Consider the following 18,432-nt stretch of genomic DNA (forward strand, 5'->3'; position numbering starts at 1 on the left):
TCAACTTCAAAATACGTGCGGTATTCAAACAGGGAAGGTACACTTACAAAAATTGATGACATCTTGTACCTTTGCAACATATTTCAAAATGTTTCAAAAGACGGATGCCCTGCAGAGCACTTTCTCTGATGGTAGAGCAATGACATTTATAACAATGATGAAAATCATTTTGCAAAATATCTCCTGGGATAAACAAGAGGTCATAGTGGAGACTCGAGAAATCTTTATGTGAATGAACATTAAAATCAAATGCTGCAGATTAAAACCTGGGGCATGAAGTTTCAGTGGCATTTAGAGAAAAATCAAAGTGTAGCCTTAAGAGCCCACATTAGAAATGTAGAAAGTCTTAAAATGAATTCAACCTAAGAAGTTAAAGAAAGAATAATACATTAAACCCAAGTAACTAGAAGGAAGAAAATAAAGTGAATGAAACAAAACAAGCCAACAAAAGGGAGGATCAGCAAAGTCAAGCATTGGTTGAAGACATGAATAAAATTGTCAAGGAGCCGGCAAGGCTGGCCAGTGGAGTTAAGTGAAGGCACAAACAAGCAAATGAGATAGGGCCCTGGTAGCTCAATGGTAAAGAACCCACCTGCCAATGCAGGAGACAAGAGAGTTTGATCCCTGAGTTGGGAAGATCCCCTGGATGGGGCAGGGGATGGCAACCCACTCCAGGATTCTCGCCTGGAGAATCCCATGGACAGAGGAGCCTGGCGGGCTATACAGTCCACGGGGCTGCAAAGAGTCAGACACGACTAAGCAAGTAAGCAGCAAACTGCTGATGGTAAAGGTGCTAAAACGATGAGAAATGCCAATAAACACGAAAACCAGGGTGGATCGCACACATGGTTAGAGTGAGCAGCTTATGGAAACTGACACAGGAAGAGATAGAAAACCCCACCTGTCCCATAACCGTCCACATCATGGACTCCATTAAAAATCTGCCCACAAAGAACACGGCAGGCCTGGGCGGCTTCACCTTTGAGTTTCTCCAAACATTCTGGGGAAGAAAACCCTAATCCTATACAAAATATTCTAGAATACAAAATAAGAGAGGTTGCTTCTTAACTTGTTTCGTGAGGCTCTCCTAAACTAGATGCCCAAACAGATGAGAACAGAAAGACATATCTCACCCACAAATGTGAGCACAAAGATTCTGAAGAAAAGGTGAGCAAGAGAGCTGCTGCAGTGTCTAAGAAAGATTATACAATGGGAAGGACTGCGGTTCAGTGGGGAGAGGCCAGAGACCACATCGATGTCTGGAAAAATAACCTAAGCCCAAGATAATAGAGGCCCCGACTCAGCGGGCAGGGTGTGTAGCGGGCATGCAAGGTGAGCAGCTCTGAGGGGCTCCAGGGAGGGAGGCAGGGGGAGCCTCCCGGATGGTCGTGCCTCCGGGTCCTGCTTTTAGGCTGGGGGATGGAGAGGTCTGGGAGGTGGACTGAGCAGGAGGAGGGAGGTTGGGGCAGACTGGGCCCTCCTGGTGCAGGGCAGGGGCTGTGGAGGTGTGGCAGCGGGGGACCCGGGCTGGGGGCATGTCTGTCCAGGAGAGAGGTGTGCCCGGCCAGGGTTCTAGGACAAGGGGCGGTGAAGCAATGCCAGGTGGGGGAGGGCCCTTCCCACCCTTGCTCTCTGAACTGGGGCCTGGAAACCCAGGACTCCTGGTGTCCGGCCCTGAGCCATGAACATTTCCGGCAAAAACAGAGAAGAAAGAACTTCTCCCAGCCCACTGTGTTCCTCATATCAGCAAAAGCAGTGTGAGCTGAGCTTGCAAAATAAACAGGGCTCAATGTAAACACTGCAGCAGGTCCAGGGCCGGAGCTAAGAATACACACTGGGGGGAGGAAGGTGGGAGCCGACTGCTTCATCGGGTCCCCAGAGAGCCCAGGGTCCTTGCCCCGCGGCAGCCCTGATAGGGAGGGGCCCTGGGGCTGGGGGTTGTGTTCTCAGGACCCGTCTCAGGGCTGGCGAGGCGTGCCCCCCTCCAGGGCAGAGTCTGACCACCGCCGCCAGTGGACCCCGCTGCCTGCCCCCACCCCAGCCCCCAGCCTGCCCCTCCTTGTTCGGACGCGGCCTCTTCTCACCAGACCCCTTGTGTTTATGAAATTCTTTTCTGCTTTCTCTCTCCACCTTATCTGCCCCTCCGTCCGTGGCTTCCGCTGGGGCTAGCTCTAACTAACTAGCTAATTAGACAGCTGCGCAAACTCCTTGGGCCTCAGTTTCCCCACTTGTAAAAGTGAATTTATTTGTGCAAAGGCTGTCCTTCCCCCCCTCCCTCCGCCAAGTATGGAGCACAACTTGCAAGAGCAGCTCCCGCATCTCCTCTGGGGACCTGCGGGTCCCCCAGGCCCCTGGGTGAGGCTGGGGTGGGGGTGTGTGGTGTGGGCCCGGGCAGGACGCTGCTTCGGCTCTGTACACCCCTGGAGCCAGGCAGGCCTGGACAGCCAGCCCAGGCCGGGGACAGGTGTGCTGGGCTCCCTGCCCCAAGACAGGGGTTGGGAGGGTGGGGGGGCCGTGTGCCTCCCAAGCCCCCTCCCCCTCCTCTCCCAGCCCCTCTTCCTGGCTGCGAGCCTGGAGGAGGCTGGGAGGAGACCGCCGCCCTCCCCGCCAAGGGCGAGAACCGGAGCCCAGATGAGGAAGCAGTTGGGGGCCAGGCTCCCTTCCGGCCTGAGGCAGGCCGGGCGTGCGGGGAAGGCCCGGGGCGGGGGCCTGGCTGGCGGGCCGGCTGGCACTGCCACCGCCGCGGGCCTGCTGGGCGTCCGAGGGCCGGACGGCTGCTGCGTTTCCTGCCCCCAACTTCCCGCGTCAGCAGGATTGCCAGGGGGTTGTTTATGGTCCTGATGGCCCCTGCGATAAGCCGATAACATGGGGCCCCTTCCCAGGGTCCATCTGCGAGGGGCGTCAGCCGGCGGGGGAGGGGCCCACAGAGGCCTCGCCTGGGTCTCTGCAGGTCCACGGGGGGTGGGGAGCGTGGAGCAGGCTCGGGACTCCGAGTGACGGAGCCTCTCGGCCGAACCAGCTCCGCGGGGCAGGGGGGATGAGGCAGAATCCTCGCTGCCCAGGAACAGGTGGCCCCTCTCCTGGGCACAGAGCCTGATGGGCGGAGGCCACCAGGGGCCTTGCCCCCAAACCTTGTCCTCCAGGACCCTCCCCTGCTTTGTTGTTCGGATCTGAAGAAATTTGGGTCTGTGATGGGGTACCCCCAAGGCCAGCACAGGTCCCACTTCGCCCGCCACAGTGCCCCTGGCTGACTAAGTGCCATGTCTCGATTCTTAGACCCTACAGGTGGCTGGAGGGCTGCAGGGGACCCTAGGCAGCCCCATCACCACCCCCAGAGGACACCGGGCTCCAGTCTAGGCTTAAAGGAGTGGCTTGCCCTGAGCAGGGCAGAGTCATAGGAAAGCCCCAGGGCAGCGGGACAGGGGACAGAACCAGACCAGGGCAGGGACGCGGGGCGGGGGGGGGGGCGCATCTGGACGGTGGGGCGGCAGGTGCCCCCAGGGCGGCTGGGAGGGGGTGCCGGCTGCGGAGATCACTCAGCAAGCGCTGTCCCAGGGCCAGGCGAGGGGCTGGGGGGTGGGGGGCCGGGTCTGGTCCCTGGCTCTACCTCTGCTTCCTTTACTTTTCTGCTGAAATGTTTGTTTGGCGGCACCAGTCTTAGCTGTGGCACAAGGGCTCTTATTTTTAGCTGCTCCGTGTGGGATGGGCACGTGGACTCTCTTGTTGTGGCACGTGGTGTCTGGGTCCCGACCAGGGACTGAACCTGGGCTCCTTGCATTGGGAGTGTGGAGTCGGCCCCTGGACCACCAGGGAAGCCCCCTCTGCTTCCTGTGATGACCGGAAGCCCCACCCGGAGGGCCGGGTCTGCTGCGCTCGGCACGGCCACCTGCGGCTTCTCACGGAACGCGCCAGCCCTGGTCACACACAGGAGGCAGAGTGAGAGCCAAGGGCCGGCCACCAGGGAGGCGAAGCCCAGGGCCCCTGAGGCCCTGATGCTGCCATCCTGGGGAGTGGACCATTGTGGGCTTCAGTTCCCTTCCTGCCAGACAGGGCACCTGCCACTGGGCTGTCTGCTGTGGGACAGGACAAAGGCCCTGCTTAGGCCTGTGCTGACCGAGTTGGGCCAGCCCTCCAGTGGCGTCAGGATGTCAGGGTCACACAGCCCCGGGGGCAGGCCTGAGGATGAGGGCCCCCGTTTCAGCTGGACAGTGGCCCTCCCTCTCAGACCCCACCTACTGGATCGTGACCCCACACCCGCCCCAGCCGGGGAAGATTGCAGGTGGGCAGAGGGTAGTCCTGCAGGCCCAGGCTGGGGGGGGAGGGCAGCAACTGGGAGCCGTTCCCCTGCCCGCCTACCCAGCTGCAGCAGAGATGGATATGTGCCAGAGCCAGGCGTTGCCCAGGAAACGGAGCAGTGGATGCCCTCCCTGCCCAAGCGAAATCCCTCTATTTTTAGCCCCCCCTGCGGCTCTCAGATAAGGTCCATGCAGATGAACGAGCTGTTTGGCAAGATAAGAGCCTGCACCTGACCATGGAGCCGTCACAGGGCAGCATGGCCGCCCCTCCCGTTCCATAGATCCGTGGGGGCTCCAGGATGTCGGCGCAGACCCAGGGGAGGACCAGGGCACCCCAGCCACTGAGGCAGCCGTGCCCTGGAGCAGAGGGAGCGTGGGTGTCCACATCCTGCCTGGATGCCCAGCAGGGCCTGGGCTGACACTGCCCACTTCCCGCTGCCCTTGCTCAGATGCCCGCAGCCCCTGCTCCCCGCATGACGCACCCTTGTGCCCCTGTTGGTGTCTCCAAGTCCCTGAGTGCCCTCGGGCTGGAACCAAGGGAGCAATGCCCACCTCAGCTATGCCAGGGAGGGGCCTGCGGGTACTCGGTGCCACTTGCCCATAAGGATGCCCCCTGTGCGAGGTCTCAGACCAGCCTGGACTCCAGTGTCCTCTTCCCTCCCGCGGGGATGATACCCACTGCAGACGGGGAAGTAGACGGCGCCTACCTCAGGAAGGCCACACGAGCTCAGACGGAAGGAGAGGAGGAGGAAGGAAAAAGGGGAGACGGACGGACGGGGGAGACCCCAGACGCCGAGCCATCCGGGGCCAGCGGCAGCGTGGAGTGCCGCCGGGGGCAGCGCTGTCCAGGCCCCAGGACGTCGCCCGCGGCCGCGGGAGCCAGCCCAGGCTCAGGTGCTTACCTTGTCCTCCACGCGGTTCAGGCGGGCGCCGATCGAGTTGCTGCCACGGTCCTTCGTCTTCTCTGTGGGGTAAAGCACCCGAGTGAGGGACTCAGGCGCTGGCCGATGGGGTGGGGTGGGCAGGCGACCCCAGGGTGACGGGGGTGAGGGAGCTGAGTCGAAGGTCTGAACCTCCGAGGACATCTCCTAAGAGCTCTTCCGTGGTGGGAACTTGAGGAGGCAATGGTAGGGGGAGGGGGTGGGCGGGCGCTGGCCGGCTTGTCAGTGTCCCACCCTTCCCGTTTCCTTGATTCCCGAGAGCGCGGAAGACAGGGACAGCCTGCCTGAGATGGTGCCCACTGTGCCCTCCACCCCCGGGAGACACTTGATTTGGCTGGGGATGCCTGTTGCCCCTGAAACCCCCGCTGTCCTGCCCCTGCCTGAGCTGCGCCTCCCGCCTGAACCTGGGTTAGGGCAACCCCAAGGAACTGGCCTGGCCCTGTACTCCCCATGTGACCCGCAGCCCACTCCACATCCTCAGAGCTGGAGAACGGCACCCACCTCTACCGCAATGTTCTGGCTGGCTTCTCAGTCCCCAGCCCCACTTCCAGGCCCACACCTTCCCAAAGACCTGGTCACATTTCTACACCCAGATCATCAGTGGCCTAGAAAGGCCTGCCCTTATAGGGACCCTTGTAGGTTCCTGTGCTAACTGCAAATCCTGTGTAAATTGTGTTCAAAGCCACCTTGCTTAGGGTGGGTCAACCTGCCCCCATCTCCCTGGATTTCCTGGCGAGACGTGTACCTTCTGATGGTGGGAAGAGGCAGGCATGGGTGGGGCGATGGTAGGAGGGTCTGGCATGGGCTGCCATGCTGAGGGTGCCTTGATGCAGAAACCCACCTGAGACGGAGATGAAGAGGGAGGGCTTCCCGATGGACTGGTCCAGCCTGGGGGGGTGGGGGTGGGGAGAGGGAGATGGAGACCAGCTCATGCTTGGCCCCTGGGCCCCATACTGACATCTGGCTGATCAGTGGGCAGATGGGCCAACGTCCCCAGCAAGACAAGCTGCCCGCCCCTTCTGGGGGCCAGCCCCTGCCACCACCCCAAAACCAGCCAGGTGCCTCTCAGATTCCAGAGGCCCATACTCCAATGGGGGGCCTGGGTGGGGGGCTCAGAGGTGAAGGGCAGTGGTTGGACTGTCTCTCTGTCATCCTCCCTGGGTACAGCAGGATCCCAGAATAGCCCCGTGTCCTGTGGCCGCTTCATAAACACACCAGGCCAGGTGCCTGGAAGTGTCCAGAGAGGCAGGACTGCAAGAGGTCCCTTCCAGGACAAGGCCAGGTTGCTGGGCTGGATGGGCTTCACATCCCTGTTGTAGGTCAGTGACAGGGGTGGGGTGAACAGGGGGCAGCCTGAGTCCCTGCCTGGCCAGGGTGGTCAACATGGGTGGTCTCCCAGCCACACCCTGTGCCTCACAGAGCCCAGTCCCCAGGCCAACCCACTGCCAATGTGCAGCTGGTCTGAGCCCATGCAGGCCCCTAAGGGGCAGGCGGCCTCCGGGAGTAGAAGTCTCTGGACCGTGGGCCAGAAGCCAGAACACGTGGGCTTCCGAGAGTTGGGGTGCTCAGCGCCCAACCGGTAGGTTCTCCCCCAGCCGTGTATCTCCCAGGACTTGATCTGGGCCTGCTCAACAGCAGGTGAGCTGGGATTTGAAGCCTCCCCACCCCGAGACTTGGGTGCTGGTGGAGCGAGCCCCCATGCCCCGCCCCCTGCCATCCACACCGCGCTCCGCGCTGCCCGCGCCCCGCTCCCTGCCATGCACGCCCCGCCCCGCGGTGCCCGCGCCCCGCCCTCTGCCATCCACGCCCCGCTCCGCGCTGACCACACTCCGCCCCGCCCCCAGCCCGGCGCACCCACCTCCTTTGCAGCTCCTTGATGCGCACCATGAGGTTGAGGTGGCCCTGGGAGTACTGCTCGATGACGTCTCGCACGTCGTAGGGCTTCCGCGCTTGCTGCAGCAGAGAGACAGAGTCAGCCGCGCCTGTGTGTGTGGGCCAGCGTCAGGCACAGGACGGTGCCTATCCTCCGTGCGCAGCTGGGATTTAAGGAGCCGCCCATGTGGCACCAAGGGGCAGGCCTGGATCAGCGCACTTGCCGTGGCGGGGCTCAGCCCCCATCCCCCATGCCCCACCCCACCCGGGAGCTGGGTGACCCCAGGCCAGTGACTCGGGCTCTCTGGACCCAGCGACCTGCCTACTCTCCATTTCCAGGCCCCCAGCCCTGTTTCCAAACTGCCTTGGAAGAGCTGGCCCAGCTGAGGGCCTGGGGGCAGGGGGCAATGAGCATGGCTCCGGTCAGTGGCAAAGAGGGCAGTTTTGTGCAGCCCCCACCAGCCTGGGTCCCAAGCTGACCACACCCTCACTGGCAGGCACCTGCACTGTTCTCGGGGTGGGGGCGATCCACCCCACCCCCTTCCCTGGCAGTCAGTCCCCTGAGGTGAGCAGAGGGGGCCCCAGGGACAGCTTCTGCCTGCAGTGCTTACTGTGGGCGGCAGGCCTCCCACCCGAGCTCTCAGGCTGCTTGGGAGGAGAGGATAGTCCCACCGTGGGCCTGGGGCCAGGGGGCAGGGCAGGGGACCCTGGAGCTCCAGGCTCAGCGCCAGCCCTGAGCCCATAAATGCATCCGGGGCTCAGGTGAAACCACAACAGAGAAGGAGGCTTCTCGGGATGTCAGCAAAACCTCCAGCCACATTTATGGCCTCGATCCCAGGAGCCCACGGGCTGTGGGTCCCACCCAGGTAGCAGGGGACTGGCCGAGTGGGGGTCTGATGGCTCAGGAGGCCCTTTGCCCACACAAGCAAGAAGGGCTCATTGGGGAAAGAGACTCTGTTGGGGGGGACCTCAGGCAGACAGGGTTGGGGGGGCCCAGGTGGTCTCATTAACTCTGAAGGGCTCACACTAGCGATGAACTGGGAGGTTACTGCTGCTTGCTGGGGGGCGGGGGGTAGCAGGTCTGCAAGAAGCTCCAGACAGCTTGCAGGGCGAGCAGGGGCTGGCGGGTCAGAGGAAGAGAAGGAATAAGACTCAGATGCCCGTTGAGAGCCAGGGCCAGGTCTCAAACCTGGGAGCCCCAGGGGACCTGTCCTCCCTGCCTGCCTGAGCCCTACCTCTCCTTGTGGTACCACCTCAGAGATAGGCTACCCTAGGCTACGGGCAAGGCCACCTCTGCCTTTCCAGAAAGACGGGGCTCCCTTGAGGGCAGAGTCCTGCCTCCATCTCTGGGCACCTCTGGACATGCCCAGGGGCCCTGCCATCAACACTGGCAGCTAAAGTTCAACTCCCTACATGGTTTGGGACCCCAGAATCCTGAGGCAGGACAGAACCCTCCTCCCCATCAGGGACCGGGCACAAGAAGGCCAGAGCGGCTCCTGTCCCCACCAGATTCGCCAGGTGGGGCCCTCACAGCTGACACCCAGCCCCGCTTCGGACTCTGGGACCACCTTGCATCCTCATATGGCTGAGACGCAAGGCCCGTCGTAGGATCGTGGGGTCAGGGGTGAGATGAAGTCTGGCAGGCTCTCTGACGCCACACACCCAGCTCCAGGACAAGTGTAGAGTGGCGCTGGGTGGCAGGCTAGTGGTGACGTGCCCAGGACTCAGTTCTTGCTTCTGTAAGATGGGGGTGCTGAGCCCTCTGGCTGACAAGGGGAGTGAGGGTAAAGTAAGATGTGAGGAGACAGAGGGCTGGGGGACCCTGAGCGGCTCGTGCCAGGAGAACCCGAATGGCCATGACGGTGGCTGTGGCTGAGCCCAGGGTCTGCGCTGTGTTTAATGCCCACGGGGAGGCGGTCCTGAGAGGTGATGCCTGCTTTCCTGTAGGCCAAAGGGCTTTGTGAGGCTCGGGGCCACCCCCAGACCTGCCGATGTGGTCAGGGGCAGGCTCAGAAGAGGCAAGGCGGGGTTCGGAGGTCAAAGTTGGGCAGGTCTGGCCCAGAATGGAGTGAGTCCTTGTCCTTGTCTCCCATACACCCTGGGAGGTCACGGACCACTGTGGGCCCCTGAGTGTGTTGAGGGGCTCTGTGTGCACGAATGTACACAGACGTCTCCATGGAAAGGCACGAGAGTGCAGGGGACGGGTGTGTGTGAGCCTGCAGGAGCAAGGGGGAGAGGAGCCTGTGAGCCGGGCTCCCCGCCTCGCCTTGTGCAGGGTGTGGACCTCAGCAGGTAACCGACAGCTGACTGACACCCGGGACCCATGGCCTGGCAGGCTCTTAGGCCCCTGAGACTCATCTTGGAGTTGATAAGCTCCCCCTTCCCCACCCCTCCCCCACCAGGGTCTGGTCAGCGCTCCTGGAGGCCTTTGTCAAGTGGCTGCCTGGGGTCCGGCTGCAAAGCTCATCTCAGCTTTCTCTCTGAAGCTAATTTCCTCTGGCGGCAGCAGCAGGAGCCTGAGATGAGCAAGATAATGCCGGGCTGTCCAGACTGACCGACGGTGGACACGGGAGTTCAAGGCAAACTTGAAGGGCTAAGAGGCTCTGGCTCCTCTGGCCAGACACAGGGGCGGCCAGCCGGGTACTTATCGGCCAGCAAGGCCCGCAGGGGGGCCACCAGCCACGTCTGCTGCCCCTGGGGCCAGATGGGGGTGGGCGTGTGGGCAGACAGACAGGCTGCTGCGGGGGAGGGGCCTTGGCAGCTGGGCCTGAGGCAGGGGCCACCCCGGCAGCCCCCCAGAGCTCCTCACCACCAGGGGCTCATCCACCAGTTCCATCTTGTTGGGTCCCTCCTCCCTGGAGGCCTCTTGCTGCCCACCCCCTCTAGCCACCCCAGCCCTGGGCCTTGCCTGAGAGCCTCTGTCCCAGGGGCAGAGCAGGAGGAGCTGCTGCACTCACAGGCCCCACCTGGTCTATTCCAGGGCCTCAGGGGCCCTGTGCACAGGGGAGGGGAGGGGGCAGGCCCGTGGGGCTGCCCGGCCTCCTTCCAGAAGCCTCCCAGGCCGCTTGCAGGATGCTGCCTGTATCCTGAGGCAGAAGGGAGGCCGCTGGCCTGGAAGGGAGGGCAGGGTGCCTCCTGAGGCCAGCTGTGGGTTTTCTTGCCCACGTTTCTGTGACAGGCGCTCCCCAGCGCCCACACCTTCTCTGGCCACTGTGGGCGCCCGTCTGCCCAGGGAATCTGTGGTTCTTATCTGGAAGCTGAGCACATCACCCTTGAGCTGGGCCTGCCCTGTGGGTACCCCAGACCTGGAAGAAGCCCCCAGGAAGCCTGGTGTCCACCCTGGCATGGCTCTACATGGTCCAGCGGTGCCCCAGGCAGCAGGTTCTGGCCTCTGCCCAGCGGGGGCCTGCTCCGGAAGCACAGTGGCCCAGCTGCTCAGGCTGGGGACCGTTCCCATCCTAGGAGAGTCACAGTGACCCCTCTGTACCCTCCCCCTCGGTTGGCATCAGAGGTTTTAGCCATCACCACCAGCCACTCTCCAGCGAGGGCCCTGCCCGGGCCTCCTCTCGTCTTGGGGACAGTCCTGCCCAGACCTGATCCGGGCAGAAGTTCCTGCCATTCCCGCCCCACCCGAGAGGCCAGCCTGTCCTTGCCCAGCACTCTCAAGCTCCCTGTTTCACCAGGTGCCCCTCTGCTGGCTCCACCAGGGCAGCCGGGCCTTGGGGAAGGAGCAGCCACAGACCCAAAGGCCCACCATCCGGGGACGTTGGATCTTGCCCAGAACAGTGCGGGGCAGACCTCCTGGCGCCGGCTGGGAATGGCCTTCACGGACTCTTTGATCCCACAATGAGGGGTCCTAGGCCCTGGCGGGAGCCTTTAACACTACTTGGCCCAGTTTTGGGGGGAAAGGCCTCCTGCCAGGCTGTGGGCAGACAGATGGGCAGGCGGGCAGCACAACGCCCCTGGGGACTGTGTACAACCCCTTCCTCCTCCCTCCCACCCCCTTCCCCGCCCCTACCCGCTCCCGAGGGGCCACGTGCGATGGGACCAGCGTCCTGGCAGGCTGAGGGCACAGGTGGGCATGGTCCTGGGCAGCCCCCTGGGCTCTTGTTCCCAGTCCAGATGGGAAAGAGGTCTTCATTAGGGCTGTTGGAGTGGGGTCTGTCCAGAGCTCCCCACTGAGTCTGGCTCCCTGGCCTGGGTGGGTGGGGGCTCTGCTGGGGAGACTGGCTGGGGCTGGAGTCAAGCTTGTAGTCTGAGATGGGAGGCACAGACCGGAGGGGACCCAGGGTCTGGTTCTTGCCCCAGCCCTGCTGTGACTGCTCGGGGGGTGTGAACAAGTCGCCCCAACCTCCCCACTTGGTACCACACACAGGCCCTGGGGTTCTGGACATTGCCGCTGGCTCTGAGTGACCCCCAGACCTGGCTCCGCCAGGAACTCACTTCTGAAAAGGAACCGGTGGCCAAGCCTTCTGGAAATAGAATGCCCTCCCCCAGGGGTCCCTGCTTCCCAAGGCTCCATGTTCTCGGAGGGAAAGCTGAGCTGGGCCCCATCCTCCAACAGATGACAGTCTCCACGGAGGAAAGAGGTGCCAAGCCTGGCATCACCTGGCGTTCTCCAGGGGCTGCTGTAGGAGACTCACCCCTGGAAGGAGGGCCAATGGGGAAGCCCACAGTCTCCAGCCCCGTCTGGCCAGGGAGACTCTACCCCTCCCTGTAAAGGGGGCCACCCCAGGGCACAGAGCAGGGCCAGACCTCCTCTCTGCTATGTTTTATCTTTTTTTAAATATATATTTATTTAGCTGTGCCAGTATGTGCTGCATGTGGGGTCTTAGTTGCAGCAAGCGGGGTCTTAGTTGCAGCAAGCGGGGTCTTTAGTTGCAGCAAGCAGATCTTCGGTCTTCGTTGTAACATGTGAGATTTGGTTCCCTGACCAGGGATCGAACCCAGGCCCCCTGCATTGGGAGCACAGAGTCTTAGCCACTGGACTGCCAGGGAGGTCACTCCCGTCTGTTCTGACTCACACGGGATGGGTGATGGGGACAAAAGCCCTGAGCAGGCCTGGGACAGGTACTTTCTGTCCAGGTGACACAGGGCTGGCTCTGCCCCCTCCCTGAGTCACTCCCACTCCTGTCTAGGGGGTGTGGGTTGGGGGTGAGTGAACTCCAGGGCTCCATGTGGTTCTGGGTTGGCCCCAGGGTCCAGCCCTATCAGGGAAACGTCCCTCCAGGGCCAGCTGTCTTGGAGACGGATCTTGAAGTCATGGCAGGGTGTTTGATGGGTGAAGGGGCAGGTCTCAGACATGGCAGGTATGGCCTGCGCTGTGGGCGGGCGAGTGGCTTTCAGAGTGGACCAGGGCAGGAGGGCTGAGTGCAGGACTCACCTGGAATTTCTTCTTGGCCACAAAGTACTGCATACGCCGGATGACCTTGATGGTGGCCCGGTGGTGCTCCCGCAGCCTGCGGTGGAGAAGGGAGGGGAGGAGGGTGGTCATCCCGTGCCTGCCGCTGTCAGAGGCCTGCAGGCTGCCCGAGTGTCCCCGGGCACATGGCTGGGCCCCTCCAGGAGCAAGGAGGATGTTCAGCCTCTGGGGATGGGGATCTACAAGCTGCTGTCCTGCTGGCAGGAGGAAAGGCTGAGGCTGAGAGGCTTTTAATTAACGGGATGGCCCCAGAGGGACCCTTGCCCTGCTCCTCACTCGGAAGTGGGGCTGGAGTCAGGGTCCTGTATGGGCGGTGGCTGTGCCCCTTGCCCACGGTACAGCCACACAGGCTTCTTTCTAACTTGAGGCCTTTGGGTTCCTCACCAGTATAGTGGGAAGGGGTACAAGCAGATGACCCCTAAGGCCCCTTGCAGCTGGAATGTTCCATGGCCTGCCCACCAGTGCCCACTTGGAAAATGTAGGGCAGGACAAATCAGCCAGGGGTAGGTACTACCTTTGCCACCTAAACCACTTTAGCCACTGAAGCAGAGACAGTACTTTGCCAACAAAGGTCCATATAGTCAAAGCTACGGTTTTTCTAGTGGTCATGTATGGATGTGAGATTTACACCATAGAGAAGACTGAGCAGTGAAGAATTAATTCTTTTGAACTGTGGTGTTGGAGAAGACTCTTGAGAGTCTCTTGGACTGCAAGGAGATCAAACCAGTCCATCCTAAAGGAAATCAACCCTGAATATTCATTGGAAGGACTGATGCTGAAGCTGAAACTCCAATACTTTGGCCACCCGATGCAAAGAACTGACTCATCTGAAAAGACCCTGATGCTGGGAAAGATTGAGGGCAGGATGAGAAGGGGATGACAGAGGATGAAACAGTTTGATGGCATCATTGACTCAATGGATATGGGTTTGAGAAAGCTCTGGAAGATGGGGAAGGACAGGGAAGCCTGGTGTGCTGCAGTCCATGGGGCTGCAAAGAGTTGGACACAAATGAGTGACTGAACAACATCAAAAACCACTCTGTTAAGGGTGCTGCGTTTTTTCCCCTCTAAAGTTCCTTTTAGTGTGTGTGTGCGTGGTAAGTTGCTTCAGTCATATCCAACTCTTTGCGACCCTGTGAACTATAGCCCACTAGATTTCTCTGTCCGTGGAATTCTCTGGATAAGAATACTGGAATGGGTTGCCATGCCCTCCTCCAGGGGATCTTCCCAATCCAGGAATCGAACTGCATCTCTGTCTCTTGCATTAGCAGGCAGGTTCTTTACCACTAGCACCACCTGGGAAACCCCAAAGTTCCTTCTAGAAACATCATCAAAAGGGGAACACAATGGCTAATATATGTGCACAGAAAAAGTCTGGAAGGAGATAATGCGCATGGCACCAGTGGAGACTTTGCTTCTGGCTCTGAAGCTTGCGTCTGATCACACTTTTTGCTGAAGACACCACCACAGCTGTGTAACAGCTTTATGACCAGGGAAGACTCCAAGGGCTGCGATCCCAGGAGAGAAACAAGCTGGGTGAGCCTACATGTGCATACGTGCATTTAGTGTGTGGGGCACGTGGGCTGAGTGTGAGGCTGGGGCCCCCTGGGCTGGCGAGATAAACAGGAAGCTAGGGCTCCAAAGACGTCCAGGACTTGACAGGCCGAGACCCTGGTGAATGGGGGGCGCAGAGAGAAGGGGGCCCCTTTTGCCCAGTCTCTCCTTGAAGTGTTTGTGAGCCAAGCTGCACAGCACAGGGTGAAATTCTAGAAATGGAGCAAAAGACAGCTGCTAGAAGGACAAAAAGCTAAGCAGAGTCCCCTGCAGACTCATGTTGTGGAGGAGAGGAGGATTCTGGTTCAGAGTCATCAAGAAGACGGGGTCCTGGTAAACAGCCCAAGCTTTCAGAGGAGACCCCAACCCTGCCATGGCCTCAAATCACTTCAGTATCCACCTGAAGCAAATGCTCTGCCTGGCACCTTTGGCTCTCCAGAGAAAACCAAGACATCCATAGGGAGGTGAGATCATGGAGTCTCTATTTATTTCATACACAACAGACGGAAAACCAAGGGACAAAACAGACCGCAGAAACAGATCTGAAGGTGTGGTAGATTGTGGTCCAGTTGCTAAGTCGGGTCTGACTCTTTGTGACCCCATGGACTGCAGCACACCAGGCTTCCCTGTCCTTCACTATCTCCCAGCATTTGCTCAAACTCACATGCATTGAGTTGACTTGTAACTCCTCCAAGAGATAAGGGTTGGTCTTCCCACTTGCTGAGTCTGGGCTGACCTTGACGGTTATTGTGGTGAAAAGAAAGCTGGGGAAGTCCCACCGTGTATAACTCATGTGTTCTTGGAATGTGGTTACGTGGACCACGTGAACTGGCTGGCTTCAGAGGCCGTGTGCAGAACCGAGGTGCCCGGGCCAAGAGCAAGAACAGGTGAGCGCGGCCACCGTCCACCGCCCCACGTCCACCCTGACGAACCGCCAGGTGACTGGAGCTGTGTGAGTCACCTCACGCAAAGCCACCAGAACAGCCTTCCAGCTGAGTCGAGCCCAAATTACTGACCCGCAGAATGATGAATACGGAAGAGTTGTGATATGAAGCCAGGAAATGTAGGTGTGGTTTGCTATGCATCAATAGATCAAAAGAAATTAGACCCCAAAGTGGGGTACACGCATCAATCCTGAAATAGTGCTGGGACCAGGCTTCGGGCAGAGGATGACAAAGGGAAAAAAAAAGGCCAATTGTAAGATGCTGGGTGTTGGGCATGGTACCATCTCTAGTTGCATGAGACTCTGGGGTCTCTTGGGGGGTGCGTGAATCTTGCTTTGGTGGAAGTGCGTAAAGTTATGGCCAGAGGCAGACTGGGAACAGTCAGAGATGGGTGCAAGTCCTTTGCAGTTCCCCCCAGCAGGGCCTCCCCCCTCAACCCTACTATTCCCACCATTGTGGAATACTGTTGCCATGTGGACATGTCTGAGCCGGGCTGCTGGAAAAGCCACGTGGAGGAGAGCTGAGGCACCCTGTCTAACAGCCTGACAGCTCCAGACTCCTGAGGCTAGCTGAGACCACCCAGTCACCACCAAGCTGCCACTTGAAGGAGCTGGGTGAAACCATCCAGATGAGGAATCCAAAATGCTGATCCACAGAGTCAGGAGCAAATAGGTGAGACGATCTGCTTCAGAGTTGTAAGATAAGGACTTGGAAATAGTGTTGATAAATAGGTTCAAGAAAGTAGAAGACAAGATGAAGAATTTCACCAGAGAAGTAAAATCTATATTAAAAAGAAAACAAAGGGAAATTCTAGGACAGAAAGGACAATTGGGGAAGTTAAGAATGCATGAGATGAATTTGATGGCAGAGAAGACATAGAAAAAAAAAAAAAAAGAGAGAGTACTTGTGAACTAGAGAAAGTAGCCAGGATGGAGTGCGGAGGGAAAGTAGAATTAAAGATACAGAAAAAACACGAGCTACCTGAGATATAGTTAGAGGCTCTAATACATGTGACATCTCAGAAGGAGAGGAGACAAAGTGGAGGACAAGTAATTTTGAAGACTGAATGGTTCAGAATTTCTCCCAAATGATGGAAGACATCAGGCCGCAGATTTAAGCAGCTCCTTGGATTCACCAGGCTTTCCTGGTGGCTCAGACAGTAAAGAATCTGCCTACTATGTAGGAGACCCTGATTCGATCCCTGGGTTGGGAAGATCCCCTGGAGAAGGGAATGGCAACCCATTCCAGTATTCTTGCCTGGAGATTTCCAGGGAGAGAGGAGCCTGGTGGGCTATAGTCCATGGGGTTGCAAAGAGTCAGACACGACTGAGTGACCAACATTTTCACTTTCTTTTCACTTGGCTCCAGCTGGAAAGAAAGACAAGGCATAACAGATCAGGCCCATTCGAGTCACCCTGCTGGAGGCCAAAGGCACAGAATTACTGAGGGGGGTTGTGTGTGTGTGTGTATGATGACACGTTATCCTGATGGTTGACTTGTCAACAGGGAGGACAAAAGCCAGAATAACATCCTTAAAGAGCTCAAGGAAAATTCCTACCAAGGTAGCATTCCATACCCATCAAATGTATTTTTAGAAATGAAGGTGCAAGTGAAATAATCCAGTCACAAAAGGATAAACTCTGTACTATTCCACTTATATGAGTACCTTAGAGTCATTAAATCCATTGAGATAGAAAGTAGGAGGGTATGGGGTGGGAGGGGGTGGAGGGGAGTGTTCAGTGGGGACAGAGTGTCTATTTGGGAAGGTGAAAAGCTCTGGAGATGATGGGCTGATGGCGACACAAGAGTGTGAATGGAATTAACGACTGTGAATGAAGCACTTAAAGTGCTTAAAATGATACAGATGGTACATTCTCTGTTATGCGTGTTTTTCTACAATAATAAGAGTAAGAGAAGGTAAAAACTAAACCAAGAGAATCCACGGCGCTGAGACCTGTACTGGAAGGATGACTCCAGGCCGGGACTCAGCAATGACAAAGACGCACAGAGATATTTCAATACAAGAAGCAGTTAAGATGGTAGAAAAGGACAGATATGTGAGAAAGTTTAAATTAGTAAATTAAATGGACTGAAACAATCACGCTAATGTTTCCTGAGGTTTAATGTATCAGATCAGATCAGATCAGTTGCTCAGTCGTGTCCGACTCTTTGCAACCCCATTAATTGCAGCACGCCAGGCCTCCCTGTCCATAGCCACAGCTAAAAATGCATGATTACAGATAGCACAAGGAAGGGGGTCTCCATGGAGCTGAACAGCTGTGAGCACCACGTGTTGCCAGGGCAACGGTCACAGCGCTCATCTGAGGTCGACTCCAGTGAGCCGAGGATGCGTACGATCATCTCCAGGCAACCACGGACGGGATAGTAAAGGGCCTAGAGTTAACAAGTGGAGAGGGGATAAAAATTAATTAATAACAATTTTTGATCAATTCAAAGAAGCAGGTCAAACTACCGCACAATTGTACTCATCTCACATGCTAGTAAAGTAATTGCTCAAAATTCTCCAAGCCAGGCTTCAGCAATACGTGAACTGTGAACTTCCAGATGTTCAAGCTGGTTTTAGAAAAGGCAGAGGAACCAGAGATCAAATTGCCAACATCTGCTGGATCATTGAAAAAGCAAGAGAGTTCCAGAAAAACATCTATTTGTGCTTTATTGACTATGCCAAAGCCTTTGACTGTGTGGATCACAATAAACTGTGGAGAATTCTGAAAGAGATGGAAATACCAGAACACCCGACCTGCCTCCTGAGAAATCTGTATGCAGGTCAGGAAGCAACAGTCAGAACTGGACATGGACCAACAGACTGGTTCCAAATAGGAAAAGGAGTACGTCAAAGCTGTATATTGTCACCCTGCTTATTTAACTTCTATGCAGAGTACATCATGAGAAACGCTGGGCTGGAAGAAGCACAAGCTGGAATCAAAATTGCCTGGAGAAATATCAATAACCTCAGATATGCAGATGACACCACCTTTATGGCAGAAAGTGAAGAGGAACTAAAAAGGCTCTTGATGAAAGTGAAAGAGGAGAGTGAAAAAGTTGGCTTAAAGCTCAACATTCAGAAAACGAAGATCATGGCATCTGGTCCCATCACTTCATGGGAAATAGATGGGGAAACAATGGAAACAGTGTCAGATTTTATTTTTGGAGGCTCTAGACAGCATATTGAAAAGCAGAGATATTACTTTGCCAACAAAGATCCGTCTAGTCAAGGCTATGGTTTTTCCAGTAGTCATTTATGGATGTGAGAGTTGGACATGAAGAAAGCTGAGCGCCAAAGAATTGATGCTTTTGAACTGTGGTGTTGGAGAAGACTCTTGAGAGTCCCTTGGACTGCAAGGAGATCCAACCAGTCCATTCTAAAGGAGATCAGTCCTGGG

The 18,432-nt window shown here is 57.7% G+C and overlaps 1 protein-coding gene across 8 annotated transcripts in view; it reads right to left on the reverse strand.

Annotated features, from left to right (window-relative positions):
• KCNQ1 (potassium voltage-gated channel subfamily Q member 1) overlaps positions 1 to 18,432 on the reverse strand; it is a 377,149-nt gene that overhangs the window by 63,018 nt on the left and 295,699 nt on the right. For 3 of the 8 annotated variants that reach the window (XM_025286908.3, XM_025286904.3, XM_044943826.2), the window contains 4 exons: positions 12,492 to 12,567; positions 7,095 to 7,189; positions 5,982 to 6,124; positions 5,198 to 5,259 (listed from right to left, as the gene is read on the reverse strand). In XM_025286908.3, coding sequence (XP_025142693.1) covers positions 5,198 to 5,259; positions 5,982 to 6,124; positions 7,095 to 7,189; positions 12,492 to 12,567 — 376 coding nt within the window. Of the gene's footprint in view, positions 1 to 5,197; positions 5,260 to 5,981; positions 6,125 to 7,094; positions 7,190 to 11,910; positions 12,064 to 12,491; positions 12,568 to 18,432 lie in introns of those variants that run through there. The other 5 variants (XM_025286905.3, XM_044943828.2, XM_044943825.2 and 2 more) reach the window with 3 other exon arrangements.

This window comes from Bubalus bubalis, chromosome 5, assembly GCF_019923935.1.
Source record: "Bubalus bubalis isolate 160015118507 breed Murrah chromosome 5, NDDB_SH_1, whole genome shotgun sequence".
Taxonomy (NCBI): domain Eukaryota; kingdom Metazoa; phylum Chordata; class Mammalia; order Artiodactyla; family Bovidae; genus Bubalus; species Bubalus bubalis.